Below are 27564 nucleotides of genomic sequence, written 5' to 3'. Positions count from 1 at the left end.
AGGCACATCAGGAAGCATGCTGATTTCAACACGGTCCTCACACACCCGCCTTCAAGGGCCTGACTCACAGCAAACCCTGCTCGGCCTCAGTCGCACGTCGGGCCTCCGACAGGAAACCCCCAAAAGCTTAGCACTGGGGCCTGCAGAGTTGGTCCCGAGGAGGTGCAGGCACCTCGCTCTTGAGAACCCGGCATTCTGCACACGTGAAGCCACTCGATGCCGGCTAAATCGTCCTGCCCTCACACGGGCCGTCAGGGCGTCTCGCTCAGGAAGATTCACAGAGCCCAAGGGGACTTTCCACCCACAGGCCACACCGGTGAGTGCAGAAGGCCAAGGCGGACTTGCTTTGGCTTTGCTTTCGGGTGGCGTGAGGCTCAGAGGTACAGTGCTCGCCTAGCACACATGAGGCCTTGGGTTCGATCCCCAGTACCACAAAAATAAAATACGTAAACAAATAAAAAAACATATTCACTTGAAACTTTCATTTGAAATTAGGTAAGGATTATTTCAACTCTACTGATGTCCCCTGTGTCTTTATGATGCCCCCTTCTGCCCCCATCTTATTCCTCTCCAGCTTCCACACATGAGAGCAAACGTTGGACCTTGACTTCCTGAGTCTGGCTTATTTCATTCAGCATGACGTGCTCCAGTTCCTTCCATTTACCAGCAAAGGACGTCATTTCACTCTTCTTGATGGCTGGATGGAGCTCCATTGTGTATCTAAGCCACGTTTTCTTCACCCACTCACCTGTTGGTGGGCACCCGGGATGAGTCCACAGTCTGGCCATTGTGAGTTATGCTGCTATAAACACTGATGTGGAGAGCGAGAGGGAGGGAGGAGGGACGGGAAAGGGGAGGGAGAGTGGGATGAATCCAACAACCCATGCTATGTGCATATGTAAATATACTACAGGGGATGCAGAAAGCCCAATTAAAAATAAATAAATGAACAAGTGAAAGGAAGATCAATAGAGGAAGGAGGGTGGGGGAGGGAGGAGGGGAGGGAGGAGGGACTGAAATCAAATTCTATACGTGTATGATTTTGTCAAAATGAACCCAGCTCCTGTGCATCTCTATAATGCTCTCTAATTTTTAAGAGGATCATTTCTGATGTCAGAATAGAGATGCGCCTGGCAGTTCACCAGGATACCATTTGACTTTCCTTTCCATCTGCTTTCTGTAGCAAGCTCCTGCGCAGGAGTCCGCGGGCAGGAAGGACGTTAGGGCCATGAGAAACACCGCTGCCGAGGACACGCTACCTCCCGGGCCACGTTCACGGAATCCAGAATCCAGCAGGGATTCCCAAGGGGCACAGCGCGGGCGAGGGAGGGGGGCTAAGAGATGATGGCCAGAGGCCAAAGCCTCGGTTAGCCGGGTGGGAGGCTTTTCCTTGATATCTGCTGTGTAGCAAGAAATGACAAGATGCCATACATTTCAAATTCACTAAGAGAGTCAGTAAGAGAGTCAGTTTCAAATGGTCTCACCACAAAAGCTGACAGACGTAGTCATTAGCTTGATTCAATCACTCCATGTCACCTTCACGAATCATAATACCCCCTTTCACACCATAAATATATATGGTACTTTGTTGGTTTACGATCTTTAAAATGCAGAAGTGTTAAAAAGAGGTAACAGGTCAAATGAGGTCGTTAGAGTGGGCTCTAATCCAGTCCCACTGGTGTCCTTCCAAAGGGACAGATAGGCATAGCGGGATGCAGGGGGACAGCGCCACCTGCAGGCGGAGGAGAGAAGCTTCGGAGCTCCAGCCCTGTCCTCTCCTGGGTCCTGGACCTCTGGTCAGCAGGACTGAGAGAAAACACAATCATGCTGTTCCAGCCACCCAGGCTGTGGTCCTTCCTTACGGCAGCCACAAGACCCCCAGGGATAAAACAGCTGCAGGTCGGATGGTGACCCCAGACTGAGCCTGCGGGAGTGATTCTGCAGCTCTCCCGGCCGCAGCACGCAGGGAACCCGGGGCTTGCGTTTCACTCACCCACTGGCCCCATTACCCACCCCACAGGCCTCGCCAGTTCCAGTTGCCTCTCCAGCCTGGGCCCCAGCCCCAAATGGCCCTGCTCTCCCCCAAGACTTATCCCCGGATCATATGCCTTGATCAAGAATGTTCCTTCAGGGCGGGGTTGTGGCTCAGTGGTAGAGAGCTCATCTAGCACTGGTGAGGCACTGGGTTCGATCCTCAGCACCATATAAAAAAATTAACTAATAACATTTTGGTCTGGGGATGTGGCCCAGTGGTAGAGTGCTCGCCTAGCATGCACAAGACACTGGGTTCAATCCTCAGCACCACATAAATGTAAAATAAAGATATTGTGTCCACCTAAACCAAATAAATAAATATTTTTAAAAAAGAGAATGTTCCTTCAGATTTGCTATCGAAGTCGATATCGTTTTGCCTCTGGAATTGGCAGTAACCCCTTTAGGGTTTTAATCCCCTAACACACAAAGCCTGATTCCTAGTCAAAAGTCAGGAAATACCTGCTCACCCAACCCTGTCCCAGGGGCTGGACACACAGGGAATCCAGACGGCCCTCACTGAGGCACAGACGTGAATCCACACAGAGGACAGGAGAAAAACTGCTGGTTGAACACCAAGACCCACTGTCCCCTCCTCTGCAGGGCAGAACAGAGCTGGACACACACAATCCAGGATGACAGCTCAGAAAGCTTTCTCGCAGTCAGGTTTTCTGGTCAAAAAGACACAAGTAGAAGTGACATGTCAACTCTGGCCACCCTGGGCAGAGCCGATGACTGAGAGAGAACTTTCAGGAACACCACCAAGGAAGCGAGGGTGGAGGAGGGGACGGAAGTTCCAACAGGAAAGGTCAGAGCATCACGCTGTCAGCAGAGACCCAGGGGAGGAGGCAGGCCGTGCCCCACGTCTGGGTGGTGCAGACAGATCGCAGAGAACACGGATGCTGGATCCCAACAGGCGGGGGCCGACATGCCCTGGAAAAGTCTGGAAGGCTGTAATCACATACTCTTGGAACACTGTTCTCTGAGTGATGAGGGATTGTGGTCGATGTTTTCCCATTTGCTTATTTGTGCTTTCTAAACGGGCTGGAATCAATATGCTACTTTCACCATTTCACATGTTTAAAAATTCTTAGCTTTTAGAAATTTCACATGGAGTGGTGTGGGACGAGGAGAAAGCCAAGTGAAAAGGAACCGCAAGGACTTTCACATAAACACGCAGCCGGACGCTCCCTGAAGCACTGTTCACACCCCTGCCCACCTGCGGCTGGGAGGCTAGAGATTAAGTCAGGTCTGGCCCAGCAACTCTGCTTCTGGTGTAAACCAAACTAACTGAAGGCAGGGTCTTGAAAACTCTGTTGCTCATAGCAGCGCTGTTCACCAGAGCCAAAAGGTGGGCCTGCCCAGCTGTCCACAGTCGGGTGAGGACGGGCAGCTCGCAGCCCCTCCACATGGCATCGAAAACGAAGGAACCTGGGGCCTGCCACCCCACCAAGACCACGTGACCCCACGCCCCTGGAGCTCCCAGTCCTCCAGGGTCACGGGGACAAAGGTGGACGGTGGTGGACAGGGTGGACTTGACCGATGGGGGCAGAGTTTCCAACTGGGGATGGCGGGGTTGAACAATCATGCAGATGGTAAGTTTTATGTGACGTGCATTTTACCACAATTATATGGGGAGTCAAGGGGGTCGAAGTCAGAGGCTCTGTGTAAGAAGTCAGCCTGGGACCTCCCCTCCCCTGTGCTGCCAGCCTGTACTGCCTGTTCCCTGACCCCCGAGGTCACCTCTGCCCTCCTCCTGGGCACACCCGAGACCACATTCCCAGCCCCTGGGGAAGACAGCAATAGAGCATCTGTGGAGGTGCCCTGCCCATCAATCAGGGGCCAGGAGGCAGCACCTTGGGCAGGTGGGCACCTCAGCTGCTGTGGCCCTGAGGACACGGCTCAAAGAGCAGTCAGCGCTGGCCTCCAGAGCAGAAGTAGCAGTCCCTGCCAGCAGGCCCACTGCGGGGCCTCCGGAGCCCCACCATCCGCTCCAGTGTCCTTCCTTCCTTCCCAAGAGTGCAACTCGATCTCGCATCCTTGTCCTGGGGCCGCTGCTGGGTGCTGCAACATCGTTTCCTGAGGGGACATGGAGCAGGCTGAGCAGCCCTCGGGTGAGTGACATGGACTGGGACCAGCTTGTGATGAGGTGCTGTACTGTTATGGACATCACAAAAGCCACCCTTCAAGTTTAGTGATCCCTCTGTGAAATCATCTTCCTCACCTCAGAATAGTCCGGTGCATGGCTATCTTTATCAGATAAGAACCATTTTTAAAAATAATCTCACCACCACAAGCAATATCACACCAGGAAAGTTCACAGAGCTTCCTTGATAGCAGCTGATAGCCCGTCAGAATTCAGATTTGCCGGATGGCTTTAAAATGTTCTTTTTATCAGTTTTTTTTTTTTTAATTGGGATTCAAATAAAGTTTAAACATTGCATTGGGTAGGTATGTTGATGTAAGGAAGAGAATTCTCGATTTCTATGTTAAAATAGGAAATCAAATAAGTCACCAGTCTTGATTCTTTCTTCCCACCATGCATTTGGAAGAAGAGCAAAGGCCCCAAGGCTGTTTTGTCCTGATAAAGCTCACTCATCTCACTGTTTGAGGTTACAGAAAAATAATAAAACAACAAATTATCAAGGAGTAAAACCAATTACAACGACAGATGTTTCTTGAAAAGTTATTTTCAAAAGATGTACAAACAATTTTTAAAGGCTTGAGAATCCAACAAGACCCTTTTATTCAAGCAACGCTTCTGTGTAGAGATTCATTTGAACAGAGAAGGGAACACTTCAGAGGCAGTCATGAATATTCATGTGGTTCTCCATATTGCACCAGAAAACAAGATTGATATTCTCCGGAACGTTCTCAACTCAACACCTTATCAAATCAATTCCTTAAATTAGTCTTATGACTCAGAAGAATCTTTCTCCTTATGTAGTATCAGGAAAACGGGGACATGTTCTCCCTCTTCTTAACGTCTCTTTGGCTAACTTTGAAGATGTGCGTTTTAAACGTAGGCTCTGGAATTTATCAGCCAACAGCAAAGGCCTGCCAAAGCTCCATTCCCCTGGTGGCCATGAGGAAGGACTGTGTAAGGTTTGCTTTAGTGAGAGAGTCACAAGGAACCGACAGCAGCGGTCTTCCTGCCACGACCCAGCCCCGGCTGGCAGGCCTCAGCTCTGTGGTGGGGAAGCACAGGTGGGTGCAGTTAGGCACTCCCGAGGTGCTCAGGAGACTGAGACCTACTGTGTGACTCACTTCATGCTGCGATTGTGTGCTGCGCGTCCGTTCCTTGGACACTGGACCCAGGACACCCCACCCCACACACATACCCAGATCTGCAGGTGAGTACCTGATACAACGTAGGGGCTGATCAATGGTTGTCACGCTCACTGTTCAGGGGGTGTCCGCAGAGACAGAGCCTGGGCCTGTCACACACACGCACTTTTGTTTTGTTTTCCACCCGTGGTTGGTTGAACCTGCAGAAGTGGGACTCGTGGAGACAGAGGGCCGAGGACATCCCTAACTGAGGAGGAGGCCCTGGCTTCTGGGCCAGCCTATGTGAAAGAAGGCGCCAAACTTAGTGTGTGAGAGCGGATGCCTCCCAGATATCTGACACCACACCCACTTCCTGAACCCGGTACCCCACCACGGTGCCATGAGGGGCATGAGCCTCTCCCTTAGGCCTGCTGCTGGCTTCTGCCACAGGTGCTAAGCTGGTCCTGTGCAGGTGCCATGGAAGATACTAACAGAGCTGGTTGTGGTGGTCCACATCTGTGATCCCAGCTGCTCAGGAGGCTGAGGCAGGAGGGTTGCAAGTTCAAAGCCAGCCTCAGCAACTTAGCAAGACCCTGTAAAAATAAAAAGGATGTAGCTCCGTGGTGGGGTCTTCCTATGTTCAACCCCCAGTACAAAAATGAAAAAAAAAGATGGAAGAGGAGGAGCTAACACAGCAAATGAGCACTTGATTGCAGTCCCAGTTTATGAGCATCATCAAAATCACCCGTACTGGGGCTGGGATTGCAGCTCAGTGGTAGAGAGCTTGTCTTGCACATGTGAGGCTCTAGGTTCAATCCTCAGCACCACATAAAAATAAATCAGTAAAATAAAGATATTTGTCTATCTACAACTTAATTTTTTTAAAAAAAAAATCACCTATATTGCTACAACTCTAAAAAAATAAAAATAAAAAGATGTATCTCAAACCCTTCACCTTAACATCAAAATGTAGGGTAGCTGTGTTTGAATAGCTTTTGTTTAAGAATAACTTTGTAGCATGTTTTTGACAACTGGGGACTAGGTTAGATGATTTTGATAAGTTACTGTTCATTTTATTAGGTGTTTATCACACGTAAACACTAGAGATATATTAATAAAAGTAGAAGTCTTTATAGGTGAAATAATATAATAAAATTTTATAACTGAGATCTACTTTAAAACAGTATAAAGTGGGAGGGGTGGGGGCCCACACCTGTGATCCCAGCAGCAGCTTGGGAGGCAGGCAGGGGGATCGCAAGTTCAAAGGCAGCCTCCGTGACTTAGCGAGTCCCTAAGCAGCTCGTGAGACCCTGTCTCTAAATGAGATATAGAAAAGGGTGGAGGATGTGGCTCAGTGACGAAGCACCCCTGGGTTCAATGCCTGGTACCTAAAATAGAATAAAATCATAGGAGACATAGGGTGAGGAGGGGAATGGGCCAGAAGCTTGAAGAGAGAGGGGGTGTTGGGCTTGAAGAAAGGGAAGCAGATAAAAGAAGGAAGAGGAGGGTGGGTAAAAAGGGGGTTGAACACACAAGGCCAGGAGGGGAGGAGGAGGTGGAGAACAGGGAAACCAGAGGCGAAGGAGGCATGTGAGGAGCAGGGTGTGAGAAGAAGGGAGAAGGACCATGGCAGAGGGAGGATCCGGTCGTGGCCAAGATGGCCCATACCTACAGCTTAAGAATCTGGAGCCAGAATATGAAGTTCATTTTAATCAACTTCCTCAGAACTCAACTTGCCCAGTATACCATAGGTGCTCCATAAAGGGAACTGTGGCTGTGCAATAAAAGGTCTGAACTTGAGCAAAGAAGTGTATCTCCATGTGGCCAAGAAGGACAACTGTCCCTGCAGTGAGGTCTGCACATGTCCTCCAGGATCAGCTTTAGGAGGCTTACCTGCACCGCAGCTGGGCAGAGGGGCCTGAGGGCAGGGGTCTGGGTGTCCAGACTCCATCCCACCTCTCCTGCCCTCTCCCACCCTCTGCCTTCCACCATGGGCACTGCAGCAAGAAGGCCCTGGCCAGATTTTGCTTCCTTCTCTTGAACTTCCAGCCACCGAAGCTGCTAGAAATAAATTTCTTTTCTTTAGGAACGACCCAATCTGTAGCCTTGTGCCATAGAAACACAAAACGGACTAAGGCCCAGAGCTAGCAGAAGGACCCTCTGGAAGGCAGAGTTAACGGCAGGAATGAAAAGCCATGCATTGTTCTGGGGTCTCCAGGAAACCCTCCGGAATCTCTGCTTTCAAAACCCCAGGCAGAGGGAAGAGGAGCGTGTGCAGGGCGCTGGCATGCCACTCGCACTTGGACACCTTAACAAGCATGAACGCTAAGCCTGCAGAGCTGAGCAGACTTCCTCGGGAGAAGGGGGACTCCCTGCCAGGCCACAGGCACGCAGCCTTCTCCCCAGCAGCCAACGCTGTGCACCACAGGCAGACTGACGGATGACCTACAGCATGTGGCCCGTCCACACCCGGGAATACCAGTCCACCTGGAAAAGGCAGGGCCTTCCGAGGCCAGCCACAACAGGGGTGAGCCTGGAGGTCAGCTCTGGGGCAGGAGGCTCTGTGGAGTCAGATCCAGAGACAGAGATAGAAGGGCGCCCAGGGGCCGGGCAGAGGGCACACCGAGGAGTAGCTGTGCGCTGCGTGAGCTTCGGGCTGACCTAGGGTTCCCGAGACGCTGGTCGCGATGGTTGTACAACACGGTGATCCAGGTCAGGGAGCGGCACTCTTAAAAACGGTCAAGATGCTCAATGGAAGTGTGTGTGTGTGTGTGTGCGCGCATCCTTCACATCTCAGGCCCTCCCGGTCCACTTTCCTCTACCTGGTGACCCCCTCCCACCCATTTTTTGCTTGACCAACTTCCCTCAGAGGCCATTGTAGGAACCCTCTCTTCAGCCGGGCCTTCTCCACCTCCACACCACTTCACCAGCTCTCCCACAGCCTCCCGAGGCTCATCCATGGTGTCCTTGTCTCTAACATTCCCCCCCCCCCCCCCCGTTCTTCACCATGGCCCAAATCAGGGGCAACCCTTGTCTCTGTCAGATCTGGTGTTAGATTCTGCAACTGAAATTAAATCAGATTCTCAAACTCTTGCCGAAGTACAAAATCTAGTCTCCTTGGCTTTTAACTTTTCCATCATAAGTGTGGGAGGAAAACAGCACACGGTGCTAATGAGCGCCTTCTGATGCCACAGAACTGATTGGTTCCACAGCTCCTGCCGCCTGGGAAGGCAGGGGTATCAATTATAACACGTTGCCAGGGCAACAAGGCATGGCCAGGACCCCCACTCAGCACCAGGTTGCTCCTTGAAAGCTACTGCCACCATGCTGTATGGGTCCCGATGCCGTCAGACTCCTACAAGGTTATTCTGTGCGAGTAAAGCTTCAAAGGACAGGTTTATAGGACCAGAGGACAGAACACATGAGTGACCGTAATAAATAGCCATACATCCCCAGACTGCACATGACACATTTATAGTCTTCTGAATATCCTCAGTTATCGGCTTATCAAATGAGACTCTTGAATTGGTTTTATGGCACAGAATAATAGCTTTCTTCTTGTTCTCACTTCTGGGCCTTTCTCTGTTTCCCACCCTTCTCTCTGTCTCTCCCCTCTCCCAAACCTGTGAAGGAGGAACATCCTATTCTAATTCTCATCCTTAGACTCCTTTTGGTTACAGAGGCTTGAATTTTTAAAGCTAAACTTGGAGATTTTATTAGGTAGCCTAAAAGCCCAAAGCAGGCCCTTAAAGTTCAGTTTGGTAGAAGAAAGCAAGCTATGGGTTACTAGGATGTTCACTGGTAACAGTGTGACCAGGAGGACATGCAGCTGTCAAGCTCACACATGGCGGATGAAGCCAGGACAGGGCTGACTGATCCAACCAGGGAGGATAAGACAAGCCACTTTTAGATTTAGGTGAGGCATTATTTACCTAAAGAGCAAAAAGAACAACCAGTCCAAGGAGCCGGCTCCCTGTGAACCTTGATACCAAATGTGTGAGCTACAGTCTGCAGACCACTGGGTGTCCAGAGGTCCAATTCCAATCTGATACTAACACCTGGAGTTAGCCCAGACCCCGCCCCCGCAGATCAACCCCCCCCAGCAGGCTGCTCCCGTCTCAGGTGCCAGCTGCAACAGTGGGTCCCTAAGTTACCATGCTGCTGTCTGATCTGGGGAGAAGTGCTGCCACAACCTCCCTTCATATTTGAGAATTTGCTACAACAGCTGGGGGAATGCAGGGAAGTTCTCCACTTACTATGGCCAGTTATTATAAAGGATGCTATGAAGGATGCAAAGGAAACCCAGCTGGAGAGACAGCAGACATGGTCCAGAAGGCTCCCCAGCACAGGTCCCCAACCACAGGGTTGCCCCACGTGGACGTGTTCGCCAGTGGGGGGGGTTCTGCACCCATCATTCAGAGCCTTTATGGAGGCTGCATTGCATGGGCATGGTTGATTGGCTGATCACCCCCAGCCCCTCTCTCCTCCCTGCCGGTCAGAGGATGAGGTGGAAAGTCTCAGCCTTCCAATCACCCCGTTGCTTCCTTTGGCAACCTCTCCACATCCCCAAGTCACCTCCTCAGCATAAACTCGGGCAGAGTTGAAGGGGCTCCTTGTGAGTCACAAAAGATGCTCCTGCCCCCACTACCACCCAGGCAATGCCAGGGGCCAGGAACCGGGGTTGAAGACAGAGTGTGCATGTCTTATTGTACACAGGATCCCTGGAGGTGGGCGGGAGATGGTCTCGCAGCCAATGCTCGCAAGCTGGGCTCCACTCCTGTTCCGGGAGCATCACACAGGCCGGTTAGGGTCCTCCTGGATCAGTGGCAGTTGAAGCCTAGTTTTTACTTTTTGGTACCAGGGATTGAACCCAGGGATGGTTTACCTCTGAGCCACATCCTCAGCCCTTCTATTGTTTTATTTTCAACCAGGGTCTCGCTAAGTTACTTAGGGCCTTGCTAAGTTGCTGAGGCTGGTCTTGAGCTTGTGATCCTCCAGCCTCACGCTCCTGAATTTCTGGGATTACGGGAATGTGCCACTGTACCCAGTCAGTTGGAGCCTGTGAGCATCTGGATGAGCATACGGTTTCCAGAATTCCATCACGCAGCCAGCCCTGACAGAGACAGGAAACTTCCACAAATCTGTAAAAATAAATAAGGATACTCAATCGCCTAGCGGATCTGTCAAGGGCTGAGTGCAGGGTAAAGCCCTGACCCCCATGTGATGGCATTAGGAGGTGGGCCCTTGGTGGCCATTTGGCTTGGATGAGGCCATGAGGGTAGATCCCCAGGATGGGATTAGGATCCTTAGAAGAAGGGGAAGACACACCAGAGGGTTGGGTGCCGGGTTTCTGTTCTCGCGACTAAAAGGCTCAGTGGTCACTCCAGTCAAACTGGGCTAACTGGGCTGCACGAAATAACCACACAAAAGACACAAATACCTTTTTCTTTGGGGTCACTGTGATGGCTCCTCTGACCTTAAGGGTCCGCAGAAAAGAGAGAGAGAGAGCGATAGCACGCGCTGACCCCTTTTATTGAGGAGAAGCTATTCAAATGAGGCAAGGGGTCAGGTGTCAGGGGGCTGAGTATCTTCATGATGTCCACTGTCAGCAGGTTGACTGACACCTGGGTAGGCCACACCCAAGGGCACAGTAAGAGGAGGGGACACACACAAGGCACTTCCATGGAAGGGCAAGGGGTTATATTACAAAGGGACAGGTGAGCATAGCTTCACCCATGGGGCTGTAGCAAGACACACCCATTTCTGTGACTGAGCGCCTCAGCACCCAGCTGGGGAGTGTAACTCAGTCACCCATAAGGTTGGCCTCCCACAGTTGGGGGCTCTCTCTCTCCCTCACCCCCTCTCTCTCTCCCCCCTCACCAAAGCCCAGCCACACTTCATCATGTACCTCCCCACACCCCAGAACGGCTCTTCAGGTCACCCAGTCTATGACATGTCGCTGCAGCCTGAGCTGATGGAGACAGATGCCCAAAGGGCCAGATGGACTCCTGAGCGGGGAGCTGGGTGTGGAACCAGGCATGTAGGGAGACTGTAGTAGACTCAGCCCGCAGGAACCTCTGTGCTCCTCCTCCTCCTCTGGGCACCCTGTTTCCAGCAATGGCCAGTCAGGGTGCCACTCTGAGAGATCTGGGAATGACATTCGTGACTCATGATCCAGAATCGGCACAGTGACTGGCAAGTGTGCTCTGGACTTCAGCTCTGGTCAAGGACAAGGATGTGCCACAAGGTGGCGGTAATGCACTATGAGTTTATTTGGATGAACCTTGATGGGTTTGCAGAAGGGAAGTCCCTCCGGATGCCTAGGGGACAGCAAGGGGGTGGACCAGAACTCCAAAGGGTGGCAAAGACCTGGGGTCTTTCCCAGCCTCAGGGTTTGGCTTGCAGGTGTTGAATGTGGTTTTGTGGGCGGTGCAAAGCAGGTAAGCTCCGACTGTCTAAAAATCTGCTTACTTGGGCTGCATTTGAAACAACTGGAGCCAAGGGGAAGTGGTGCTCTCCTGTAAGCCTGGAGACTTGAGAAGGCGGATTCAAGAGGATCAGAAGTTGGAGGCCAGCCTCAGCCACTTAGTGAAACCCTGTCTCAAAAAATAAAAAGGGTTCAGTGGTAAAGTGCCCCAGAGTTCAATCCCCAGTAACAATATGATAACAATAATAATATTTATAAAATAATAAAACAACTGGATGTATAGAAATTTGAGTTTGGCCCCATGAGAGTTTGAGCCAATGGAAACAGCATGACTAGCATCAACTCAGCAAGGAGGATGGATGGAAGATATGTACCAGAGACCTCGGACTCATCACCAGTACCTGACACACTCTGAGCACATATAGGTGACAAGTAAAGAAATGCCTGCCTCGAGAGCCACAGGTTGCTTTGCAGATGTGAATTGTGAATTGTTCCCCTCTCTCTTCCTTATTTAAAAGTAAAAGTGATAAAGGAGGCAAAAACCCAACAAAACTCAGAAATCTCCACTCAATACATTCTTGTGTTGAGAAGTAGCCACGGAGAAAACAACTCTGACCACACAGACTTGAATCCCGGGCTGACCGCCTGGGTCTATCTTGGAGGGCTGTTGGTGACAACAGGAATAAAAGATGTGGATTCAGTGCACAGGCAGATGAATGCATAGTGCATTGACTAATTAGTCAACAGTTCAGTGGGTCAATAGATTGATTAATGCAGGGATGGAGGGATGGAAGAATGAATGAATGAGACGGAGGGAAATGGGAGAATAGAGAGGTGTAGAAATGACAGCAAGCAAGAAGAGGTGGGTGGTGGCTACAGATGAGCGTCCACGATAGGTGTGAGTGGACAGCAGATGTGTGGTGGAGTGAGTGAGGAGGACGCCAGGTGAAGTTGCACCAGGTGAAGTTGCACCAGGTCAAGTCGCACCAGGAGCGCCTCCCTGATGTGCCTCCGACTTCCTATGGTGTCAGGGGACTTCACCACACTGCTCCTTTCCACAATTTTTCATCTACAAAGAGGGAAGACTGGGTTTGATGACCCTGAAGCCCCATCCAAGGCTGCTCCCTTCATTCTCACTTTTTTTTATATTTATTTTTTAGTTTTAGTTGGACATGATACCTTTATTTTATATACGGTGCTGAGGATCGAACCTAGGATCCTGCACGTGCTAGGCAAGTGCTCTACCGCTGAGCCACAACCCCAGCCCCTTCATCTCTCTTGATGTCCCACGTCCACCTGTGTCAGGGAGCTTTGCCCTGGATGAACCTTGCCAGGGTCCCACATGGGTACCAAGGACAAACCCAGAAGGTCCAGCGGACACCTTTGCAGCATGTCAGTGCACCCAGGTAGCCAGTCTGACTTCAAAGCTCAGTTCTGCCTGATCTCACATTTGAACACCCTAATCTTGCCCACTAAGACAACTCAGGTATTAAAATAACACTATTTTATATGGTCTGTGCACATTTTAAACTTCTCAATCTTTATGCACAATGTGGTGTAGGTTAGTCTCTAAAAGAAAAGAGTACAGCAACAAACGTGGCTTATACTTCTTGAGCCCGTGAGCACGTTTGGTGTGGTCCTAAAGGCATTTTTAATAAGACAGAGTACGTCAGTGTGCATCTGCACAGAAGCAAGCGTTGCTTTATGAATGTTAGTGCATGTGTGTGGGTGTGTACACAGTTACATGTAAATTTTACTTGTCGTGTGCAGAAAAAGGAGCAGTGAAGGCTGCTGGCCTAAGGTTGGAAACACATGTCATCCGTTTAACTCTCTCTAGAGATGACATGGTCGATATGTTCAGTCCCCCCTTTCACAGAGGAAAATTCAGAAGGCTTGATAAACTGCACAAGGTGACAGCCGGCAGAGCTGGGGCTGTCCAAGAGCTGAAAGTTACAGTCTTCTCCATTAACTGGGAAGAGGAGGAGGAGGAAGTTGGAAAACATAATAAAAAATAGAGTCTGTGCTCCACCGCAGAAGTCAAGAGGGGAATACATGAACGTTGAGTGGGGAGAACTGCTTGGAGACGGAATCTGGGTTCCTGGAGATGAGAACAGCCTCAAGGTTGGCCAGAAAAAGATAGAAGTTAAATGAATAAATCCAGGAGAAATTGTGCAGGTCAGCCAGGCCTTGGGGAGGGAGAGAGAGAAAACAAGGAAAGGGAACAGGCTGCAAGAGGAAGGCTGTGTGTGTGTGTGTGTGTGTGTGTGTGTGTGTGTGTGTGTTTTAACCACTACTGCAGCCAAGAGTACGATGGGAAACTGACGGAGTAAAGATCAGCGACCAGGTCCAAGCTCTACTGCGCATGCACCACTTGCTCTTGCCTGGCAAAGGAGCTGGCTTTAACGATGATGGTGGTGGTGGTGGTGGTCAAGGAGACCACTGCAAATGAAGCTGTAACTAGGGCAGAAGCTCTGCTTGGTCTCCTCTAAGTCTACTTTTGGGGGAAGGCCTGAACAGTTTGAAAGGGATTTGCTTGGCAGTCAAGGGTGCCATAAAAGGAGATAACGAGTTGCTTAAAAAGCGAGATGGAGCAGTGCAAAGGTAAACTTCAATGGGGTCTTGCAAGCCTGGTAGAAATTACAATAGCTAACATTTATTGAGCATTTACTGTAGGCTACTCACAGTTTCTAAACACTTTTTGGGGGGAATTATTCACTCAATCGGACGATAATCTGTGGTGTGATATTATCAACGTGCCCATTTTACAATAAAAGAAACCAAGGTTTGAAGAAGGTGGCAGGACACAAAGGTGAAGGATGGCTAAGTGGGGCTGAGCCTGGGGGGCTGGGGGACTCCAGTAGGGGCTGTCCGGCCCCAGGGATCCCAGTGTCTGCGCTGCTCTGCAGGAATTCTTCTGACATCACAGGTGTCTACCTCCAGACCCCCTAGGGCAAGGCCTGGTCGAGCGCACGGCTCCTGCTGCAACAGTCCAAAACGACCAGCCCACCCAGGGACGCGAGGACCAAGCCCGCCAGCCCCAGGCGGATGAGGTTCCCCTGGGTGTAGTCCAAGGAGCTGGAGTCTGCAGGCCAAGGAGAGAGAGATGCGCTGTCAGCTCCAGACCCCCAAATGTGCACCTTTGGGGCTCTAACTCCTGGGGTGGAGCTGGGGACCCAAGTCTCAAAGTTGGGCAGGGCAGATGGGAGAACAAGGCCTCAGACTCCGGGTCTGAGGGAGAAGGACTGGGCTTGGGGCCCTGGATCTGGGGAAGGAGGGCTGGGTCTATCTCTGTGTCCTGAGGAGGGCTGGCGACAGTTCCTTAGGTCCTGGGGAGAAGGGCTGAAGCCACTCGCCAGGTTCCAGAGGAGGAGAGCTGGACTGTGTCCCTGGGTCCCCAGGAGGAGGGCTGGGATCGGCCCCTAGGTCCCGGGGCGCCTCACCGTCAGAGCTGACGACCAGCGGCTCGCTGCGCGGCGACAGCACGTAGGGGGCGGAGGGCGTGTGGTAGTAGCAGCTGTAGGTGCCGGGCGCCCGGGCGCCGAGCAGCGGGAAGTCGGCCCAGCGCTGCGCCGAGTCGCGGTACTGCAGCGGCGCCGCCAGGCCCACGCGGTACAGCGCGAAGCTCATGCCCGGCAGGCGGCCCGCGCAGCGCAGGCTCACGTTGGCACCGGGCGCCACCACCGGCCCGGGCAGCGCCACCAGCGACGGCCGCGGCAGTAGGTCTGCGGGGCGATGGGGGCCTGAGCTCGCGCGACCTGGCTCCTCCCCGCCCATCCTCCCCTGTATCCCCCTCTCCGCTTTCCCAGCGCGTCTGTTCACCTCCCAGCTACCCACCTAGCTCGGTCTGTTCACCTCCCAGCTACCCACCTAGCTCGGTCTGTTCACCTCCCAGCTACCCACCTAGCTCGGTCTGTTCACCTCCCAACTACCCACCTAGCTCGGTCTGTTCACCTCCCAGCTACCCACCTAGCTCGGTCTCCCCTCCCTTTCCCGGCCCCGGCGCCCCTCGCCTTTCCCGCTCAGGACCTCACCTGTCACCAGCAGCTCCAGGACGTCGCTGGGTTGGGACCAGATGCCCGGTCCCCAGTCTAGCCTGCGGTAGCAGCAGTGGTAACTGCCCCCCTGGGCGGGAGTCACCGCCTCCAGAAAGAACTCGGCCAGCTCCGTGGACACGTCCCGGAGGAGCAGGGGCACGCTCTCTCCCGCCCTGAAGAGTGCAAACCTCCAGGCGGGCTGGGGTGCGCGGCACCTCAAGGTCACGTTGACCCCCGGGGTCACGACTGCCGCTGGCTGAGCCCCCAGCCATGGCTTGGGGTAGGAGGCTGGGGGAACTTAATAAAGGAGTCGGCGTGAGCCCTGGGACCTCCCAGGAACCGCAGGGGGTTCAGGGAGGTTGGGGGAGGAAGAAAGCAACCGGGACCAGCCGCCTTTGCCCCTCTGTGCGCCTCAGCTGTGTAAAGTAGAGGAAGGCCTGGACCACACTCAGGCTGGTCAGAGAAAGAGGCAAGCCGGCGTGGTGGAGCCGCCGTGATCCCGGGAGGCTGAGGCTGGAGAAGGGCAGGTTCAAAGCCAGCCTCCGCATTTGAGTGATACCTGGTCTCGGTCTCTCTCTCTCTCTCACACACACACACACACACACACACACACACACACTTCCAGTTTTGTTGTTTGTTTGTGTAGTTTGTTTGTTTTGGGTACTGGAATTAACTCACTGGTGCTTTACCACTGAACCACATCCCTAGCCTTTTTTATTTTTTTTTTTTTTAATTTTGATTCAGGAGCTCACTAAATTACCCAGGCTGGTCTTGAACTTGCAATGCTTGCCTCAGCCTTCCAAGTGGCTGGGATTATAGGCATTTGCCAATGCCACTGCACTGGGTTATGGCTTTTAAACAATTTCAGAGGGCCATGTCCCAGACATCTGCGTTTTTAGTCTCTAGAATGTTGGTACCAGATTTCAGTCGTTGCTGCTCTGGTTTGAATTTGTCCCCAGGAGATAATGTGTTGGAAACCTAATCCCTAACACAATAGGGTTGAGAGGTGGGAATTTAAGAGGTGATGGATTGTGGCTCAGTGGTAGAGCACTGGCCTAGCTCGTGTGAGGCCCTGGACATGTCGATCCTCAGCACCACACAAAGATAAATAAAAATATTGTGTCCATCTACAACTAAAAAGCATTTTTTTTTAAAAAAAAAGGAGGTGATTGGTTGGATCAGTGCCATTATTGCCAGAGTGGGTGTTTGATATAAGGGTAAGTTACACACACGAACACACACACACACACACACACGCACATGCATGCGTGTGCGCGCACACACACACACAATACCCTTCTTGACTAGGTGATGCCTTTGGCCACAGCATGATGCAGATAGATGGTCCTTACCAGGCCCTTTGATATTGGACTTTGCAGCCAGACTAAGAACTAAATAAAATTCTGTTGTGTATAAATTGCCCACCCTGTGGCACTCAGTTATAGTAGCACAAAACAGACTAACAGTTGCCAAAACTTGCTATTTGGAAAAAAGTAACATGGGATCCTACCTCGCACCATTCCCCCAATCAAATTCCAGCTTAATTAAAAACCTACATGTGTTTCTTAAAATGTATTCTTAGAATATGTAGAAAAACACAAATATCTTGAAGTAGGAAAGGTTTCTTAAGCTGTACAATGAAAAATTCATGAGATAAAATTAATAAACTTGACCTCTTGGGTTATATTTGCCAAAAGACAAATGAAGCTAGAAGTCATGTGACAGTATTGGCAAAAATCACTTGATTCATAAATCATTTGGATTAAGAATATAGAAAGAAACCCGAGAACCATTCAAATAAAATCTGTACAAGACATGAATAGGCAATTCACAAAGGAGGAAGTCAGTCGGCTACAACACAACTAAAGGAAAAAGGTTGCTTAACCCTCATAGCAATTATTAAAAAAAAAAATCACCAAGATTGTTTTGCCAATCAGGTTATCAAAAACTGTGGTTAACATTGAGTTTGGGTGAATATGTTGAAACCGGCCCCTGGGCACTTGAATGTACCCTCTCTGAAGGAAATGTGCCAGTTTCTATCAAGATACAGGACATGAGTAATGACCTAATAATTCCACTGCTTCTCCAGGCACAAAGGTGCACATGTGTGCACCAGAAAGTCATGCAGGAGTGCTTGTTGCAGTATTGATTGTATAGCCAGGAAAACTGGATATACCTAAATGTATATCAAAAGGGAATGACCCCTCACCCCAGAATCCAGCCATCCTGCAATAGCAAATTCTGGTCAACAGTTGGAATAACAATAAAAAGTAGAAAGAGTGGCATGGAGATAGCTCCAAGACAGATTATAAAGTAAAAAGCATGAGATACAGAACAGGGTGAGTCATCCATTATCAATATTGCTTGGGAAAAACCAAAACCAAAAAACAAATCTATAAATACATGCATGTGTGTGAATATAAGGAAATTCAGATCATTTAAGGAAGATGAAGAAGAAGGAGACTGTTATATGTTTTTTGCTAATGACTGAATTTTTATAACCATGAATAGATATTAGCTTTATCATAAAAAAAAAAAACTTAACTTGAGCTGAGTGTGGTGGTGCACACTAGGAATCTTAGCAACTAAAGAGGCTGAGGCAGCAGGATGCAAATTTAAGACCAGCATCTGCAACTTAGTGAGTCTCTGCCTCAAAATAAAAATAAAAGGGCTGGGGATGTGGCTCAGTGGTAGAAAAACAATTTGAAAGAAGCTGGTAGCTCAGACATCGATGGTTTCTCAGATAATTCTTTTTTTTGAATTTTTAATATTTATTTATTTATTTTTTAGTTTTCGGGAGACACAACATCTTTGTTTGTATGTGGTGCTGAGGATCAAACCCTGGCTGCCGGCATGCCAGGCGAGTGCACTATCGCTTGAGCCACATCCCCAGCCCTTTCTCAGATAATTCTTATTTGAAGTTGTAGTGTTGTATAGTGGGAGAAAGGAAAGGTCAGTGTCACTTCTGAGGAAACAGGAAGAAACCCGTCTCAGGATGGGAGACCCTCCTTTTTGTAAGGGTGGAAAACTGGATATACCTAAATGTACATCAAAAGGGAACGACCCCTCACCCCAGAATCCAGTTGAAGGGATAACTGGTATGGCAGGAGATGGTACTTCTCCAAGCCAGGGGATTTACCCATGTGGTTAGACTAAGTCCTACAACAGCCCATTTTATAACGAAGGAAATGTCTTCAAAGCCGTGGTTTGTTCAAGGTCATCTAGTAATAAGGTGGTGAAGCTGGAGTTCTAGGTCATGTCTCTTCACTATCCACCTATCATGGCCACTAAAAGGAGTGAGGAAGGAAGGAAGAAAAAGAAGGGGAGAGAGGGAGCAGAAAGGGGCAGGAGAAAGGAAGGGAGGGAAGGAAATCTGGGGTGAGCCTGAGCACCAGAATAGAATCTGAGTAGTTGGAAAAGAGATGTCAGCAAAGCAGAGGATGAAGAGGAGTGTTACTCACCAGACGGAGTGAGGTCTGCGTGACCCAGAGCCCCTGCACAGGGTTGAGGAGAAATTTTTTGTAAAGTCCTTCGAGGGTGCCAGTCCCACCTCACCAGGAGCCCAGGAATGGGATTCCTCAGCCTCTCCTTAGTCTGAAGAACAGGAACTTCTTCCCTACTTACTCCTCTCTAAGCTGTCAGGAATTCAGGCTTCCTTCCACACCTGCTTATGAAGCCAGATGTTTGCCCCTAGCCCCCTCCTCCCTCCAGCCAGGAGTCCTGCCCCCCACCCCTCCTTTCCCAGGGATTCAGAGGTCCTGGCTCCCACCTCCTCCCCTATCAAAATCAGGAGTCCACAGCCAGGTGGGGGGTGGCACAGCCTGTCATCCCAGCAGCTCTGAAGGCTGAGGCAGGAGGATCTCAAGTTGAAAGCCAGCCTTAGAAATTTAGAAAGGCCCTTAAGCAACTCAGTGAGAGACTCTGCCTCTAAGGGGGAAAAAAAAAAAAAATGGTGGTGGGGATGTGGTTCAGTGGTTAACTGCCCTTGAGTTCAATCCCTGGTACCAAAAAATACAAATAAATAATTAAATCAGGACTCCACACTCCCTAGTCTCTGATCCCCTCCTGTCTCAGGATCTAAGAAGCCTGTTCCCACTTCCCTCCTCTTCTAGGACTCCGTGTTTTCTAGTTTAATGCCCAGCAGTCTTGGCCCCAGTCCTGTCCCTTGATTCTCAACTAGACGTGGAATGCTAAACGCCCAGCTGGTGCTGCAGGGTGGCTGGGTCCCCAACCCTTTTCTCTCTCTGCTCCCAGCCCAGCCAAGGACCCAGGCAGAAGGGAGGGGGCAGCTCACAGAGGGTCAGCAGCTGGAGGGCCACCGCCAGGGCCATAGTGGGCTCTCTCTAAAGCTGAAGCCAGGAATGGAGATGCCCTCCTCCCTCCCCGGAAATGAGGCAGAAAGCCAGACGTCAGACAGCCCTGTATAGGGAAGGAGAAGGGCTGCGGGGAGGAAGGGCTCTGGGTGGCTGTGTCACAGCCCCGTGGTCTGTGGGAAAAGTTGGAAGGAGGAATCATAACCTGTTGTGTTCATTAAACTTAAAAAAAAAGAAAAAGAAAAAAAAAAAAGCACCCATTAAGCGCCAGGCCCTTGCTGCGTGAAGCCGGGAGCAGAGGGCTCAGACCTCGTTACTGCTCTCAAGCAACTCCCACTTTCACTGAAAGACAAACCTGGACCATTTCACTTAAGGAAAAAATGGGGAGGGGAGTGATCCCAGCTATACGGCAGTAACAGCGGGAACTGTGAGAGCCCACAGAAGGTCCCTAAACCATCTGACACGAAAACTAGCGCTTCCAGCACCAGCTGATGCCGAGCTGCAAATCCGCTTCTCCTTCTGTAAATGGGTTTTCAAAAATTCCGCCGTATGTGAGTTGCTGCAGGAAGACTAGAAGTCAATCCTTGGGAGCGACCCCTAGACTGAGAAAAGTGAACCCAGCTGGTGCTCAAGGTATTTAAATCTTCCCCGCCACAGCCTCCAACTTCCGTGCGCACGCGCGGACTGAGAGCGCAGGGACCACAACTCCCAGGGTGCTGCGCGCCTCCGCTTCCGCCAAGACACGTCTCCAGGGCGCACGCGCAGCCCAGGTTGCGGAGGCTGGCTCAAGGACCACAACTCCCAGGGTGCTGCGCGCCCTCGCCGCCGCCAGGAACAAGATGGCTGAGAGTAAGTGTGAACGCTGCGGTTGTGCAGGGCACGGGTCTTTCTGGTAGCCCGCGGGCGGTCGTAGGGCTGAGGTGCGGCGGAATACACGTGGAGGCGGTGGGGTCCGTCCTGGACAGGGCGCGGCAGGCAGATGGGGGCTCTTCCCGGGCGGGGTGGCGCGAGCGGGCTAGAGGTCACCCGGCAGCCCCTGCAGGTGACTCTCTACCCGACCCCCCAGAACTCGCCGCCTTTCTGAAGAATGCCTGGGCCAAGGAGCCGGTGCTGGTCGTGTCTTTCGCCATTGGAAGTCTCGGTGCGTGAGTGCCCCGGGCGCGAACGTGCGTCACCCCACCCCGTTCCATCTCGCGCCCCACGGCGTCCCCTCGCCCGCCCGAGCTCACGCCTGAACCGCTCCACGCCTCCCAGTTCACCGCCACTCTAGAGGTGCAGAGCCTCTGCAGGGCTGTCCACCCTGGTTGTGCCTTGGGACTCACCCAGTGGTGAAATAATGAGCCCTTCCCCGCCCCCGCATCCGCTTTGGGTTGGCTGGGGTGGGAGTGAGCTGGGGAGTCTGTGCCACTCACCTTGAGGAAGGAGCTGTGCCCCGCACCTGCGCTGCTCACCCAAGGCTCACCATGGGCAGGGTGGGCGGTCCCGTTAAAAGCATTTATGATTCTGTAAGCTTGGGGCAAGGCCTGGGATTCTTCATTTCTAACAAGTTCCCGGGTCTTGTCAGTACTGCTGGTCTGCAGATCACACCGGGTGAGATTCTAGAACGCCACGGGGCTCCTGAGCTTTTGAGGGGGGCCAGTACTTTGAGATGGTAGGAGACACACTGGATTTAAAAGCTTAGCATGTTCAAAAATATGTACACTTATCAACATTTTAATGTTGATTTTTTATGTAAAAATGATGTTTGGGTGTACCAGATTTAACATAAGATTAATATGAAACATTTAATGCCACTCTGTAAAATTACAATGTAAAGTTATCTTTATGTCAGGCAGCCCTGGCCTAGATCCTTTTGCACACCTTGCACACCCTTTCACCTCTGGGATGCCTCACTACCCTCTGCCCTCCAGGCCTGACTTGTCCCTGACTGATGGGCTCCCATCCCTGGACCATCAACTCCCTTGAAGTATTCTGCCTGTAAATGGGGATCCTAGAATACTGAAGGGCCCACAGAATGAAGTGTCCTCCTGGAATTTCTAGCCCTTCCTGCTCCCCTTGATACCCCCTTCTTTGCCGAGACTCAGCTTTTGCCCTTTTTCCCACCTCAGAGAATCACTTTAAGCTGGGCCTTACTCTTCTCTCCACAGCTGTGATTCTGCCCCCACTCAGCCCCTACACCAAGTATGCCATCATGATCAACAAGGCCACACCCTACAACTACCCAGGTGAGCGGGGACGTGTGCTGCAGGGAGGGGTGGAAGTGGGCAGTCCACTCCTGAGCAGGGTCAGATATTGCAGTTTGTCTGCACTCTCCCTGTCCAAATCCTTAATCCACATATTTTGCATCCCATTGTTTTTATACTTTTGAGTTTCTATTGTCTTTCCAGATTTCTGTTCCTCTTTGGGTTCCTGCATCTGTTGCTTTCCAGGTGTCTGGTTCCCCCATCACTGGGGATAACCGTCATTCCCACCATTTCCTGTTTCTCTACCTCTCTGCATCACTGATTCTCTGATCCTGGTTCTCCTTTCTCTCCCCTGGAAACCTGTTTCCCTTTGAACTTGCACCACCATCCCTGCTGTTCTCTGCAGGGCTGTAAAGATCTGCTGATCTCAGTGGCCCACCCTTCTGTCTCACAGTGCCCCTCCGAGATGATGGGAACATGCCTGACGTGCCCAGCCACCCCCAGGACCCCCAGGGCCCCAGCTTGGAGTGGCTGAAGAAACTGTGAGCACTTCCATTGACAGGGAGGAGGCACCTTCGCCCAATAAAATGTGAAACCAACCCACGTGTGATGAGAAATAGGAACAGTTGACAGGGACTAGGTTGGATGGGGGGGGGGGGCAGTTTATTGGGTTGGGGTCAGTCAAAGGGTGGGCTGGCAAGAGTTGGGTAGGGCAGCAGTTTGTCTGGTCCCCGAGAAACCCAACTTGAATCCAGGGTCTCATCTGTTTCAAAGCCAAAATCTTCCTCAGCCTTAATCTGGAGAGGGAAGGAAAGCACAAGTGAGCCTGGGAACGCGGGAGACCCGGGGTCTCCCAGCACTGTTTTCACAGGCCAGCTTCCTGTGCTCAGAGGCAGCCCCAGCTCTGCGCCCAGACGTGCCACATTCTGCACCCTCACCCGCCTGCCCTCCTTCTCTCCTCCTATCTTGCTACCTCTCCAGCCACTTCCTTCTGCAGGTCTTCCCCTTCGAGACTTGTCCAGCCCCAGGCCTCCTCAGCCCTTCCTGCTTCACCTTTCTCCAGCTCTGCCTAGCTCTGGGCCCCTCAGCACAGCAGCCAAGCCCAGGAGCCAAGTGACACTCTGGCCACAGCACCTGGACTCCTTCCTACCTGTGCTGGGGCCAGTTCTGGAGTCAGCGTGGTTCCTGCCCGGCACCCATCCCTAGGTACCCGCCGCCTCTTCCGCCCACTGGGCCCCTCACCAGGGGCTGGGCTGCTGGGTTCTGGGGGTATAGGAGTCCTTCTAGGCGGGGACAGCCCCTCTTTCTCTGGAGGCTCGTTCTCAGCATTGCCTGGAGTGGGGGCGTCTGTACCCTGGCTGCCCTCATCCTGGTAGGTAAAGGGGAGGAAGTCAAGATTGTGTCCTGGGCTTCAGTTCCCCAACCTGCCCGAAGGCCAGTGCTCACCTCCAACACAATGGTGAACTGGCTGGCCCGATAGTCATCCCCGTAGGAGTCCAACACTCTCATGAGGAACCTGTGTGAACAGAGAGGCCACCAGTGGGACAGCTTATTTATTAGTGGGGTTGGGGGCACACAGTAGAGCCCAGCTCTTATTCTACTTGAAGCCAGATTGTCCTTGACCCAGATTTAGAGTTCTGCAGCCTGAGAGGCCTGGAAACTGGGCACTAGCCAGGCAGTGGGGCCTTGGGCAAGATGGCTTGTCTGACCTTTCGTTTCCTCTGTAAGTGGGAGATACTGATCTAGGCTGGGCTGGGCTGCATGCAGACACAGCGATGGCTCTCTGAGGCTGGCATTTTGCAAACATTCACTTAGGAGCTGTGATTCCTATTAATGACTGAGGTGAGCATGACACTCCTACTGGGAACCTCACCTCTGACCAAGGCTGCTTTCTCTTCCTCCCCTCTGCTTCCACAAGTTTTCTGCACACTTCCCATACCAGGGTCCTGGCAGTGGTTTACACAGGTGATCTTTCATTTCACAAATACCTCTTCAGGGAAGTTCCAAGCTGAGAATATCCCCAAGAGCCCAGCCTAACCCTCAGAGCAGCTTTGACATTGGTGTTGCCCTCAGTTGATTGGAAGATGCAGCTCAGACGGGATATTGCTTGCTCAGAGCCAAACAGCAAATAGGTGCCACTGCTCCATCCTGCTGTCCTGTCCACTCAGTCTGCTCTCCCAGCCCTTCCCTGGGTCCTGGAGCCAGCTTTTCCCTCTAAAACCCAGCTCCACTCTTTCTCCCTGTCTGCCTCAACCCTAGCCTTCATCTTCAACCTCTTGTCCTTGAGGCCTGTGAGGGCCAGGTGGGTGAAGATGGCAGAGATGGTGAGGGGTGGTGGCATAGAAAGGGTTACCTGCGCTCCTGCTGGAGTCTTCGAGTTATCCTCTGCACCTGGTGGAGCCTGTTCAAGACCCGCTCATTTACCTGCGGGGAGATGGTGAGCAGGTACACTGGATTCCACTAGTCTCCCACTCACTGGACAGGTCTGATGGAGCGCCATCTATGGAGGGCCTAGTGCCTGCACACAGCAGCCCCCGTCGGCCTTGCTGAATGAGCAACTGCAGGGCTAAGTGCGTGATGCACACCAGCCAGGCTGACATGCCAAAGGCAAGGCGGGGCCACTTTAGTGAGTGCTATCAGAGGACTGGTGGGCTGAGTGATGGGAAGGAGACAAAGGAGTGACCACCAGGAGCAAAGCCTTCCAGGCTGAGGGGACAGCCTCTGCAGTTTCTGAGGACTTCAGCCTGGGTGTGGAGGGCAGAAGACATGGCTCAGGCAACAGCCTAGTATTGGCTGAAGCATGTGCTCCTCTTGCTCAGAAAAACCTAGGTTCAAATCCTGACCTTGCTGCCACTACCTGTGAACTTGAGTAAGTTACTAAATCTTGAAGCCTTGGGTTCCTGCATGTGTCAAACAGGGATAAGAACAGACTATTCCTAGAGAAGTGGGTTAAGAGCAGGCTCAAGTAGAATTCCCTTGGACTCTGCCATTCACCTGTCAGGCAGCATTCTGAATACCTCCCTGGTCTCCTGGCCCCTGGTCTGTCCGCTCTCAGAACCACCATACCATTGTTATGGGTTGACTTGTGTCGTCCCCCCCACCCAGAAAGGTGTGCTGAAGTGCTAACTCCCAGCGCCTCAGAATGTGACTGGATTTGGAGGTAGTCTTCACAGAGGTAGTCAAGTTAAAACATGGGCTGGGATTGTGGCTCAGCAATAGAGGATAGAGCGCTCCCCTAGCACGGGCGGGACCCGGGTTGGGTCCTCAGCACCACATAAAAATACTAAAGGCATTATGTTGTGTCCATTTACACCAAAAAAATAAATATTAAAAAAACAAACAAACATGGTCATGGGAGGCCTTAACCCAGCATGACTGCCATCTTTATAAAAAGGGGAAACAGACGTAACACATGTGCAAGGAAAAGGCAGAGGTCAGGGGATGCCTTTACACACCAAAGAACACCAACGATTACTGGCAGCATGAGAGAGGAAGGCCTGGAACGCAGCCAGCATCCAGCCCTCTGGGAACATCCCTGCTGACAGCTGATCTCAGACTAACAGGCCCTCGAACTGTCAGAGTGACGGTTGAGCTGGTCCCAGTTTACTAAGCAAACCTGATAGGACCACCTTTCAAGAGTCTTCGAGGACCCAGGCCTGGCCCTGTGTTTCCCTCTGTTAAAACTGTAAACGGGTTCCCTAGCTCCCAAGAAAGAAAAAAACCCAAGCATCTGGCCCTGGTGTCCCTGGCCTGCTGCTCCACCCTTATTCTCACCAGGGGACCAGCAGCCGTCCCAGCTGGGGAATCAGCCTGGGGAAGGGGCCGGGGATTTGAGGGAGGCGAAGGATCCAGGGAAGGTTCTTGAGCAGAGTAGACTGGCCTCGGGGCCTCGAGTTAGGGGCACAGAACTGAAGAGCTTGGGCTGAGGACGGGGAGGTGCGTGGATGGAGCCGCCAGAGCTGGGCTGGCGTCAGGGGCTCCCGAGGAGGGCTCTGCAGGAGCGGCGGTCCCAGGCCGGTAAATAAACGGGAAGGGAAGAGGGAAGGCAGGGCCTGGCCCGGGACCCCGACACGGAAGCCGCGCTGCCCACCTGCTCGATCTCTCGGCAGCGCCGGCCGAGCGCCTGGTACTTTCTGCGGTTCAGTTCCCGCTGGCGTCGCCGCCGGCCCCGGGCGGCCTCCTCCTCTTCGTCCCGCTCCCTGAGCCCGGAGCCGCCCAGGCCTCCGGACACGAACTCCACCTCCGTCTCCAGCTCGCTCTCCAGGATGTGCCCGCCGAACAGGGGCGGCAGCGCCAGCTCCGAGCCCGGGGGCGCCGAGAACTCCTCAAAGCCCACGGCGGCCATGGTTCTGTGGGTCAGCAGGGGTCAGGCGCAGCCGGCTGCTCTCCAGCCCTCCCCCAGACCCGGGGTCCAGGGTCACCGCCCCCCAAAACCCAGGGTCCAGGTCCAGCCCTCCCCCCTCAGACCCGGGGGTCAAGGACCAGGCCTCCCCCCCAGGCCCCAGGGTCCAAGGTCAGCCCTACCGCCTCAGACCCGGGGGTCCAGAGCCACCTACCCCCCCAAACCCGGGAGCCCAGGGCCACCTGCCCCCCAAACCCGGGGGTCCAGGGCCAGCCCTCCCTCTCAGTTCCGGAGGTCCAGGGCCACCTCCCCCTCTCAGACCCGGGGTCCAGGACCACCTCCCCCTCAGACCCGGGTCCCAGCCCCAGCCTCCTCCCCTGGAGCTCAGCCCCAGCCCCCTCCCCTAGAGCCCGTCTCGGCCCCGGAGCGGACAGCCCTCCGGTGCAGGACACTGCTGTACAGACCACAAACTACAACGCCCACGGCCTCGGGTCGAGCTCTGACAACCGCACGTTGCGAGGGCGCGTCGTCTTTCTGCAGCCGGGCACCGGGCTCCGCTACTCACCCCTCTCTCTGCTCCAGCTCCATGTCTCCCGCTCCGGGCACCGCAGGCCTCAGCGCTCCAGCCTCAGGTGCCCAGGTTGAGCCGTGCACAAAACTACTTGTCCCATCAGGCTTCGCGGCCCGGGTAGCTCGGCCTGGCCCGGGGCCAGCCGGGAGTTGTAGTTTCCTATTTCCGGCTTAAGGCCTTGTTTTCTCATCCAACTCCGCCAATAGTCGGCCGCGGGGCGCCGTATTTATTCTTGTCCCGACGCCGTGTCGCCTGCCCGCGGTGACCCTCACTTGCAGGCCCAGGCCTCGGCGGGCCGTGAGCCCGCCAGGCCGTGCCCTGGGCCCAGCAACCCCGTCTCTGCTCCGAGGCAGGTGCTAATAAAGTTGTTCCAAGCGCTGCCGGAAAGTCGCGGGC

The 27564-nt window shown here is 52.6% G+C and overlaps 3 protein-coding genes and 1 long non-coding RNA gene across 4 annotated transcripts; 2 read left to right on the top strand and 2 right to left on the bottom strand.

Annotated features, from left to right (window-relative positions):
• The first annotated feature begins 15 nt into the window (after positions 1-15).
• LOC139702723 (uncharacterized) lies at positions 16-2328 on the top strand. The gene is made up of 3 exons (XR_011705302.1): positions 16-316; positions 575-789; positions 1184-2328. It is a non-coding gene; the product is annotated as an uncharacterized lncRNA (long non-coding RNA).
• Positions 2329-14356: 12028 nt separating this feature from the next.
• Oscar (osteoclast associated Ig-like receptor) lies at positions 14357-20111 on the bottom strand. Its single transcript, XM_027921524.2, has 5 exons — positions 20054-20111; positions 19221-19253; positions 15757-16056; positions 15166-15447; positions 14357-14807 (listed from the first exon to the last, which is right to left on the bottom strand). Exons 1-5 carry the CDS (start codon positions 20088-20090, stop codon positions 14671-14673), a joined length of 789 nt encoding a protein of 262 aa, XP_027777325.2. The 5' UTR covers positions 20091-20111; the 3' UTR covers positions 14357-14670.
• Positions 20112-20821: 710 nt separating this feature from the next.
• Ndufa3 (NADH:ubiquinone oxidoreductase subunit A3) lies at positions 20822-22854 on the top strand. Its single transcript, XM_027921529.2, has 4 exons — positions 20822-20921; positions 21139-21213; positions 22220-22297; positions 22710-22854. The coding sequence occupies exons 1-4, from the start codon at positions 20912-20914 to the stop codon at positions 22799-22801; spliced, it is 255 nt and encodes an 84-aa protein (XP_027777330.1). The 5' UTR covers positions 20822-20911; the 3' UTR covers positions 22802-22854.
• A 44-nt stretch (positions 22855-22898) lies between these two features.
• On the bottom strand, positions 22899-27542 carry Tfpt (TCF3 fusion partner). The gene is made up of 6 exons (XM_027921525.2): positions 27163-27542; positions 26346-26604; positions 24609-24679; positions 23702-23771; positions 23406-23624; positions 22899-23052 (listed from the first exon to the last, which is right to left on the bottom strand). Exons 1-6 carry the CDS (start codon positions 27183-27185, stop codon positions 22933-22935), a joined length of 762 nt encoding a protein of 253 aa, XP_027777326.1. The 5' UTR covers positions 27186-27542; the 3' UTR covers positions 22899-22932.
• Positions 27543-27564: the final 22 nt, after the last annotated feature.

This window comes from Marmota flaviventris, chromosome 18 (assembly GCF_047511675.1).
Source record: "Marmota flaviventris isolate mMarFla1 chromosome 18, mMarFla1.hap1, whole genome shotgun sequence".
NCBI lineage: Eukaryota > Metazoa > Chordata > Mammalia > Rodentia > Sciuridae > Marmota > Marmota flaviventris.
The sequence above is the reverse complement of the archived record's forward strand: the minus strand, read 5'-3'. Positions and strand labels throughout refer to the sequence as shown.